This window comes from Ascaphus truei, chromosome 2, assembly GCF_040206685.1.
Source record: "Ascaphus truei isolate aAscTru1 chromosome 2, aAscTru1.hap1, whole genome shotgun sequence".
NCBI classification, from domain to species: Eukaryota; Metazoa; Chordata; class Amphibia; order Anura; family Ascaphidae; genus Ascaphus; species Ascaphus truei.
Window position 1 is genome coordinate 430,379,975 of NC_134484.1, and position 10,532 is coordinate 430,390,506.

The window sequence follows — 10,532 nt, forward strand, 5'->3', positions numbered from 1 at the left end:
GTCTCTGGCCTAGTGCAGGAGCCTACTGACGCCCTGCACCTACACCCTCACCCTCCGTGCCCCAGCTCTGACAAAAGCGCAAGGTCTCAGCGAGCCAAATGTATCTGTTCCTTGCAGGAAATCTCTGCAGCCCTATTGGCTGATCTGTTCCATGTGGTCCGCAGCCCTATTGCCTTCTGGGGTATCTAGTTCCCCTGTGGATCTATTTCTGTAATGGCTGCTGCTGTTTAGGTGTACTACGCATGCGCGGAGAGTCCCAACATGGCCGCCACAACCTACCCACGTGCGCATGTGAGAACCATACTGCGCATGCGTGCGCATTACCAAGATGGCAACAGACCTCCGGCGATCCGGTCGCCTCTTCATACTACCCTCCTTGCTCCTGCAGCCTCCCTTTCATGCCGCACAATCCCTGGCCGCAGCGGAGGGAAGCGGGACCGGGGAGGGGGGGGGGAGACCAGGGGGACCCAGGCTATAAATGTAACATCAAAAATGACTTTAAATCAAATAGGATTAAACAATATATCATTCTTTTGAACTTATTTTAAAAACAGCCGTCAACTACATTTAAAACCATTTAACATATCAATCGCGTGGATTTTATTTTGATCAGAAGTGGGACTTCACCTTTAGAAGCGTGTTATTCAGGTGTCTGTGCGCTGTCATTTTTACACTTCAATCTTTGGGTGTGTGCAAAATCTGCCCACAATAGTGATGGAATGGAAAGATGTCTTATATAGCAAACTAACAGATGCTAAACATACTGTTAGGATTAGTTAGCCAAACAGAACGCCTTTTCCAATCTGGGTAGTACAGTTTCTGGTTTTATCACTGACACCATCAAGTTCATGTGCCCTAAGTGAGTCGGCAATAGGGACTAAAAGATCGAAAGGGGAAAGGGGCGAGGTACAGTATGATCAAAATGAAATAGTGAAAGATGAAAAGAGATGGCAGTGACTAAGAGAGAGGGGTCAAGGTAAAAGCAAAGTAATAGAGATTAACATGCAACAACAGAAGAACAGGTACATAAGAGTGACAGAAACAGAGGTTACATAACAGAGAAATACATGGGAGATGAGCTAAGAGGGATTTGGACAAGGAAGGCAGATTGGATGGATGGCAAATAAGTAATAGCAAGAAAAGGAAGGCTGAGTGGGAGTGGGTGAGATAAAGGAAAGAAAGCAGGAGAGAGGGAGAGAGGGAGAGAGGGATTACATTTTTAGTTTGGTTGCACTTTACAAATATAAATAATGTCATTAATGTATGTACAGTATGTAAATAGCACCATATGGCAGTCATTTAAATATTTGTATGATTAATTGCAATGCATTGATATGGTTTCTCATTGAGATATGCATATCTTAAATGGAGATAATGTCATTTACTATTGTTTTTGATAGTTGGATTAAAAAAATTAACCACACATTAAATAAGTTATGGTGGGTATAAATCTGACAAAAACCCTCCACTGTACAGTGTACAGCAAATAAAAATATCACTTGGGTGCACATTCTGTGACTCTCTGAGACAGGGCTGCAACCCTGCTTGTCACAATTATCTCTTAGCATACAATGCTTCCACTGCAGCTAGGGATTTTGGGAAATGAGATGTAAATGAGCAGATATTGTCATCTTTTGCTTCTTATCCATTTGTGGAGACCTGTCTGAGACATGTGAACATGCTCACAAGTGATATTCGTATTGGCTGATAAAAACATTAGCAAGGCTTTAAAGTCGATATTAATCATGGAAATGTAGATTTGTCTTCCAGGGACATAGCCAATATAGTACATATGTAACACATTCTAGTCAGACTATGTTTCAAACGTTATAACAGGTGCATGCCGTTTCTCGGGAATAAAGCAGCACAGAGGGACGGAAGAGCATTCTTTTCTATTACTGGAAACAGACTACAGCGAAAAATGTTAGTAAGATATGGATTAGGGATATATCTGATCTGCCAATGTTTAATGCACATTTTTAAATATCATGCAGTACAATAACAGACTGTAAATATCTTAGTAATGGACTTTTTTTGGGTGCAACATTCTCATTGAACCCAGAATTGCAAGCTTGCACTATTGGAAGCAAAACCGTGATTTGTTTTTATGCTATACCAAACCATAAAATTATTTGCCCTATTACTATTTGTGTTATTTTGCAACCAGTAAAATATTATTAGAGCGTGCCTCTCTTTTCTACCCAGAAACGCTGTCTGCCGTTTAACCTCCGTGTGATTTGAGCTACCATACATTGTATATGTTTGTGCAATGGGGTTGGGGGGATATGTCACTTTTTTTTTTAACCCACCAAAACCTGACTGTGTCTGGTTCATGTGATTTGAAATATATCTAGTAATATTTTGTGGCATTGCTCTATAAATTCATTCAATATTATTTTTATTTAAATGATTAAAATCAACATGTTCTTTAATATTAGAATAGAACTAACGCATGTTCTGTCGTACGTTGTTGTACCTTTATCTCTACATATTGAGGGAAATAATAGATCTTAATGTACACAACTCTTTTAGGGGGAAGTGTCATTTCCACATTCTTGACGTTTGGGTTCTTTTTGAACAGTGTCCTGTTCCCATTCCTGGGGGAATTTATAGACTTCTGTCATTCCATTTTGTGATCTCTCTTTCCAACAAATATTCCAGCAATCCGGGGATGTTGGAATGCCCTTGGATGGTAAGAATAGCCCACAATGACTGAGATGACTTCTGCTGTCCTTTGTCTTGTTGCAGTTGTCTGCAAAGTGAAGCCACAGAGGTAAGAAGAGCGGTTACTTGACAGAGCTAAAACCTTAGAGTAATACTCATGTTACTTGTATTTATGCAACATATACTGTACACCAGAAATTATTTTTGCTGTACAATTTATCACATGTTTATAATTACAATGGGCATATAGGTATACTTTATGAAGTGTAAAATAACAATAGTTGGTTGTTTTTCCTTAGGTTTATAGTAAAAATGGTACATTTCTGAGAGCACGGACTAGTCTGCGTATTTATGTTGACTATGGAGTATTTGGACTCACTGGGATTTTTGATTATCACTTTCAACTACAATGTTACTGCAGTAGGTAAGTGTGTAAAAACATTCTATTACAATTATTACTAAAGTATAATACTTTTAATCACTTCAAATATTTGATAGGAACAAAGAAATCTGAATGCTATATAGCTACATGGTTAATAAATTATATTTGTGCATTCAGTTTTTGGGTGTCAATTAATATAAATTAGAGAAACAAGTTGTTATAATGTTGCTGTTTGTAAATGAAAAAATGTGTTTTGTGAGAAACATCAATTTGAAATTCATTGCAATTAGTCAAATACTATTAGCTTATTGATATGTGATCCTAACAAATATATCAAGTAAATGTAAAACGAAATATTCTTTATTTTCAGTTTATATTTATATTAATCTTTCCACCCACAACATGTTTTTTTTGTGTTACTGTGTGGTATTCTGAGGAACACAAATTCTAATTGAAAATGTTCATTAATATTAAATATACTGCTCCTTTTTATTTATAAAGTCTAAGCATTTTAGTCTTCTAAGAGAGTCTCATATATGATTATTATTTGTATATCTGTTTGCTGTGATATTTCCTTTATATTATAGATAATAGTTGGATAATGCTACAAATACTTAGGTATTGTATATTTGATTTTTGTAATAGCTTGTCACCTGTAGACCTGTGTTTACATTTTTAATTTCATTATTTTGTTTTATGCTTCTGAACGTTGTCTCAGTTTGAAGCTTTTTTCATTAATAAAAATAATAATAATAATGATAATAATAATAATAATAATAATCATATTTTGTATTGCTATATAGTGTCTCCCCTTAGATCTCACAATCTAATTTTGGTGGCAAAACATAAAAATACTTCCCCTTAAATGTACTCGGTCCACATAATCATATAGAAATTAAATCAGGCCTAACCTTTATTATTATTTACAAATGCACTCAAACTGGGATGGGAGATAACAGGAGTGGATTGCCCTATTGGGTGATCAGGGTCGGGGCAGTGGGCCGTGCTGTGGCTCCCAAGCAGCCGTGGCTGGTGGCTGTCCAGCTCACTGACTACTTGCAATACTCTCCCTCTTGTTATCGCCGGTATCCACGTTCTATCCGACTAGAGGAGGGAGCTGCAGAGTCCCGGTCTGGCTCCTCTTCCCAAGGCGTGTAAGTATATAGGGTGTGTTTGAGTGAGCGAGAAGGGGGTGTCTCACTTTCTCTGGAGCGGCATCTCCTCCTGCAGCATTGGGTTGTTATGACGCCATAACGTCACATGCCGAGGTGTTACCATGATGGCGCGATGCTGCAGGAGGAGGGCTACTCTTCAAAGAATCACATGGGCTGTTATGTACCTACAATCTGCCCCTGAGAGATAGCATGCTCTGATCTATCTGATGGATTGATAGACTCTCTGTGAGCAGTGTCACTGCTATGTTAATCATGTGCACTCAGAGGATTAGTGATTGAAGGATTCCCCTTGAAGAAGCATCCTCATGCGAAATGTGCATCGGTTTAAGTGCCAGCGCTGACGTCATTCAATCAGCACTGATCTGGCATAGAGGCAGGCAGCAGGGAGGCACAGCTCTGTGTCGGTCCGCAGCCCACACTACTCTATAGATTGGGGCAAGTTTAAATGATCTATTTGTATCTTGCTAAGCAATATTAGTGTTGGAATTTAATATTACGTCTAGTTTGGTTACCCAAAGGGACATGGCAGTAAATTTGACTAAGTGCCTGGCTGACATCATAGGGCTGGTACTATTACTATTTTGAGATATTAACTTGCAGGAGATCAAATTAATGTTTTTAATACAATACTCTTTTGAGTATTAGAACATCTTTATAATATTTCAGGAACAAAAGTAACCAGAGTAAACATTGCACAGTTAAAGATTGAAATTCAGGTGTCCTTAGGACACACTCTTATTGACAGAATTGAGGAGATTGAATCAGACCCTGGGCATTTGTAATCACTCTGCACCTGGGTGACTGGATCTTTTAAGTATGTGTTGCTTATTATACCCGTTTTAAACTAACAAACAGGGGCGGGGCAGCTGTTTCCCTGGACTATGAAGCATTGAAACTATTTTTTAACTATTAATAAGGACTAAAAGTTTTTGTTTAAATCACTAATTCTCTGAGTACACATGATTACTAGACTATCTGTGAGCACTATCACTGCTATCATCGAACCCGCTATCTCCCATCACAGTCTGTGCATTTGTAAATAATAATAAATGTTAGGCTTGATGTAATTTCTGCAGCAGAACACAGGATCTTGGCACCACACTGCTTCACTGCTTCAAGAGCAAAAGCTTCAAACAGAGGTCAACCCAGATATAAAATAATTTATTATCGACTCATGGAAACAGTACAAAAAACCTTCCTACATGTGTCTCGCTAAAAGCCCTTTATCAAGGAATGATTTACTTCTGCAACTCAAACATTTAAACTCTAGTACAATCAAGTTTAATTAAAACCAGATATGGATTCAGTCAGCCATTGGTTGGTGAATCAAGATATTCTACAAACACCACTTGGATCTCCTGATCACAATATAATTAATCAAACAACCATTCTAAAGTACACGTATAAAACAGATACTAGCCATGGGCATTACAAATATATAATATATACCCAGCGCAGTCATAAATGGCTACATGATTATGTGGATTTAGTGCATTTAAAGGAAAGTCTTTTTTTCGTTTTGCTGTATTTTAGTGCTCACTGTTCCAATTGCACCTCTCCCACAATTTAGAAGGCAGAGGTGAGAGTTTTCCTCTTTTTTGTGTGTTAATCTAATTTTGGTACATAAGACATGTGGTGATAAAGTGACTTGCCCAAGAAAGGTTGACACTGGTATTTCAACCAGGTACACCCATTTCACAGGCTGTGATATTACCGCTGAGCTACTCCTTCAACCTGTTATCACCATCATACTGTCTTTCTTGTCTTTCAGGAAAGATCTGGCTTACAATAATGATCCTGCTCAGGATGGCTATGATTGTTTTTGCGGGGTACCCCCTTTATCAAGACGAACAGGAGAAATTTACCTGCAATACACTACAACCTGGGTGCTCCAATGTGTGCTATGACATCTTCTCTCCTGTGTCCCACAGCAGATACTGGCTTATACAGACCGTGGTGGTCTTTCTACCATATGCCTTATTTAGTGTCCATGTGTTACACAAAGTGGTTAACTACATAGCAACAACAAATGATCACCACAGGAAGAGTAACTCTTCCACCTATCATGGTGGGGGATTACATATGCAAATACCAGACTTCTCTTTGGCATATATTGTTCATCTCCTTCTGAGAGCTTTAATAGAGGCTAGTTTCAGTGCAGGGCAGTATTTCCTCTTTGGGGTTTTAGTTCCAAAGAGATTTAGCTGTTTACAAGCCCCATGTACCAGCAGTGTTGATTGCTACATCTCTAGACCAACTGAAAAATCCCTCATGATGATCTTTATCTGGGGAACTGGAGTAATTTCTCTGATTCTTAGTGTGGTGGACCTGATATATGTAATCCATAGAAGAAGAAGATCAGAGAACCTTAAGAGAGAGCTGTTGATGCTGGAAAATGATTCCCTCAAAGGTGGTTGCTGTTCAACCACACCTCCACATACAAAGTTACCTGAAACTTCGGAGCAAGTGACCATGTATCCTGATTGTTCTCCCAATCACCTTGACAAAATAGATGAGCCGAATAAGGGGGATTCCCACTCTCTGCCTTCATGTGAGGGAGAAACTGCTTCTTTTCAAACAGAAGGCTCACAGCAAGATATGGCGAAGTCTAATACGAATGCAAATAGCAATACAGCTTGTTCCTGGCAGGTTAGCATTATATCGACTAGTGGCAATACACCTGAAAATGAACATCATATAATCACTCACAGGCAGCCGAGATCTAAGAAAGAACATTATAGCAATCCTAGTCTGGTGAATTCAACCGATTCCGAAAAACACCCAACCTCTAAATCCAAAAAATCAGAGTGGGTTTAATAAATGCATGTCATTTCACTCCAGTAAAGTATTTTTATGTTGTTAAAGTTTTAGAACCAAAAAACGGTATTCAAGTTGCTTTGAGTGGATATGTAGATGTTGATCATATTCCATTAGTCTAGTTATTTGTTGTTCCTTTGACTCTTCCCTGAATATTATGTCATGGAAAAATATAAAGAAATATTTCCGTTGTAAAGAAATACAGAACAGGCACTTAAAATTAGAATACATTTTAACTTTCCTTGGTACCCGAAGTGCCTACAACACATTGTCCAGTTTGTCATCCAAAGGCTAAGAGTATGTTTAAAGTATTTACAGAATGCTACTTTTGTAACCTGCTGTATGAGAGTATTAAATATTATCACAGTGTAAGAACACTTGCACCGGATATTATCTGTGGCCAAAAACAACAACTTTTGTTGTGCCTTTAACTGTCATTTTTCATCCTAATTATACACTTACAAGGCAATTCAATAATTGCCAGAGCTACTGTTTTTTGGACTGAAAACAGCCCATATGATGATAGTCTCTTTAGCATATATAGAATGTATCACTTAACTGGGAAGTCTCCAGGAGTTGTATGCTTGGAGAAGTATCCATATCAAATATGTACAAGTACATTTAAAATTAGATTCTTTTTTACTGCTGTCTATCTCAGCTCTTATAATGAATTATTTTACAAATCTATTAACATGGAAAGATGTAGAGGAGGGGAGAAACACGTATGCCAATTGAAGTGAATGTTGCTGATTGTGACAGATTCTTTATTTTTCTTTTCAAAAGTTAGTTTACTTGTAAAAAAAATATATAGATCATAGTGCATATAGGGCCATGTCTACTAAGTGGTGCCAAGCCTTCACGTAAATGATACAATTTTAATTAATTGAAGGTAGTGCACACACTCAATTATAACGTTTAGAGGGGGGTACTTTGCTGCCGATGCGCTGGGTCCAGGGAAATCCAGGTGTCCCAAAGTAAGCCAGTTAGTTGAAAGGAAGCAGGCACACAGTCTTAGGCCTCGGACATGGTGACATTCACAGCGCTGAGCAGCGCTGACGCTCATGCTCTCCTGCTCAAGCAGGAGCTTTATTGTGTCCCTGCATGAGCGTCAGCGTGTGCGCTTGTGAGCCGGGTGGGAGGCGGGCGGGAAGCGGAGCTAGTGTGCCACGTCATGGCGCCGTCGTCACGGAGTGCCATTGGCTTTTGGCGGTCACATGACCGGCCCTGCGCTTCCCTCAGCGGGAAAACTTAAATTGTGCTGTCGGCTGCAATTCCACACGCCTCCGCAAGCGTGCGGAAGCGCCATCTAAAGCCGTGCTCAATAGGGATGATGTTTCCCCTCAGCGCGGGTCAGCACGGTCTTTTTGACCATGGCCCTGGCCTTAATCAGCAAATAATTTAATGGGCCTAAGAAACCGACGTTTCGGCAGTACACTTTTACAAGCCCTCACCTTGTGCTTGTACTGCCGAAACGTCGGTTTCTTTGGCACATTATATTCTTTGATGATTAAGACCGTGTGCCTGCTTCCTTTCAAATAACAATTTTAATTAAAACAGAATGATGTTAATATTGTATTAAGAACTAGTGTTGGCAAATACACATTATTAATGTATAATAGCAGTAAAGTGAACATAATACATTTTGGTATCCTACATAAGGAAACAGCCATGCTGAGTCATATACATTTTTAGATTGATACATAACTCGATTTTGCGCTACCATTAGTAAGTATTTTTAAGGTTTACACGAAGCTGGACCCTGCAGACAATTTTGATGAACTTTTTCAATTTTGTGGACATTGTGAGGCAGACTATATACAGTAGGGCATACAGGAAGGCAGGGAGTGAAAGAGTCAATTTCACTCGCTATCCCAGGCTCAGGAAGCCACACCCTTGTTCCAGGTCTGCCTAGAATGCAGGGGTGCAGTCAATAAACTATTGGTTAGGGCTGCAGCTTAAAAACAACCTGTAAGAGAGCAAGTTCTCAGAGGGCTGATCTGGGGAATAGCTGGGACTCCTCCCCTTCACCAAAGCTAAGGACGGTTTTGTTTTTGTTTGCAGATGTACTGTATGCTATTTCTGTTTGTGGACTTACACTGGTGCATAAGTGTATTGCAACCTGTTTCCCAGTCCAGGAAATAAATGACTTTGATTTAGTGAGAAATTGCTGTGTGAACTCCTTACTGACCCTACCTTATGGTGTGCGTGGCAGGAACAAGATCTGCCCCTCTATGGTGCCGGGCCCAGTAGCTGCCTGCCCGCGCATAGAGAGATCACGATACGCGACCAAATTTTGCAAAAGGCAAGATTTTTGTCAATGCTAGTGGCGACGGAGTGCTGGCCACATCATGGCCATGTCATGGCCACGTCATGGCACCCCCTCACCCCCCGTCGCGATCTCCTGCAGCTCAACCACAGACTGCAGATCGCGTCTTTCACACGTGCACACGCCCCCATGCGCGCATTATGCAGCTGACACTGGGGTCGTAGCCTTATAGTCAGTTCAATGACATCACGACGCAAACATGTCCAATCAAAATACACAAGGAAAACACATTACTGATCAAATCACTAATAACAAACTGGAGCAGCTAGGAATTGCTGCAAGAACATAATTAAACTAAATATACTAAAAGATAAAAAGATACAGGTGTTAATGATCTAATCTAATTATCACATATTAAACCTGTGATAAGATCTTTCCTGTACATTTGCATCTCTAGGCGCAGGAAAGTGCAAACAAAGGAAGCAAAGAAATCAGTTGCATATAAGATGTTTATACAGTGTGCTCTAATCTGCTGTATTTTTGATGTGTGGAAAGAAGTAAAAATTTGTTAGAAAACTGACAATACATATCATCTTTGGAGACCTTAATGTCATGTTTGTAATTTTTTTTTCAATTATAGAATAATTTACCCATGTATTTTTATATAAGATCTTGTGAGGGAATATAGCTGTGCATCTCCCAGTAAAAGGTTTTACATTACTGCCTTCATATGCATTGTGAACTTGAAATACTTGAAGTGGTTAACTAAATATGAAGATCACTATTTAAAATTACAATACAGTCATGTAGATATTAAAGCTTGTTTCTGGTAAGTCAGTAGAGTTCTCAGAGGGCTATGATACCCTATTCCAACTTGGCTGGAATATCATCACACATCAGCAAAATCAAGCGGCTAGTGAAGAAGCTGCCAAAAGCACTTTTTCTGTGTTTCAATTTCGATGTTCTCGTGACAATCATCATTAATATCATTATTTACGATGGCTTGCAGCACATTGCTTTGCATTGATCCATGCTGCGGATAGGGTTGCCTGGTGGCTTGTTCAAAAATACTGGACACAATGGTAAAAGATGCGACCCCACCAATACATATAAAAAAATACACCCCCACCACCCAATACATATAAAAATATACCCACCCCCCAATACATATAAAAAAATACACCCCCACCACCCAATACATATAAAAATATACCCACCCCCCAATACA

The 10,532-nt window shown here is 39.3% G+C and overlaps 1 protein-coding gene and 1 long non-coding RNA gene across 2 annotated transcripts in view; one reads left to right on the forward strand and one right to left on the reverse strand.

The window, feature by feature from the left end:
- Positions 1–2,063: 2,063 nt before the first annotated feature.
- Positions 2,064–10,532, reverse strand: part of LOC142487821 (uncharacterized) — a 46,351-nt gene continuing 37,882 nt past the window's right edge. Inside the window, exon 3 of the long non-coding RNA XR_012799321.1 lies at positions 2,064–2,752. This is a non-coding gene — a long non-coding RNA (uncharacterized LOC142487821). The remainder of the gene's footprint in view (positions 2,753–10,532) is intronic.
- Positions 2,964–8,217, forward strand: GJD4 (gap junction protein delta 4). The gene is made up of 2 exons (XM_075587770.1): positions 2,964–3,088; positions 5,993–8,217. The coding sequence occupies exons 1-2, from the start codon at positions 3,016–3,018 to the stop codon at positions 7,036–7,038; spliced, it is 1,119 nt and encodes a 372-aa protein (XP_075443885.1). The 5' UTR covers positions 2,964–3,015; the 3' UTR covers positions 7,039–8,217.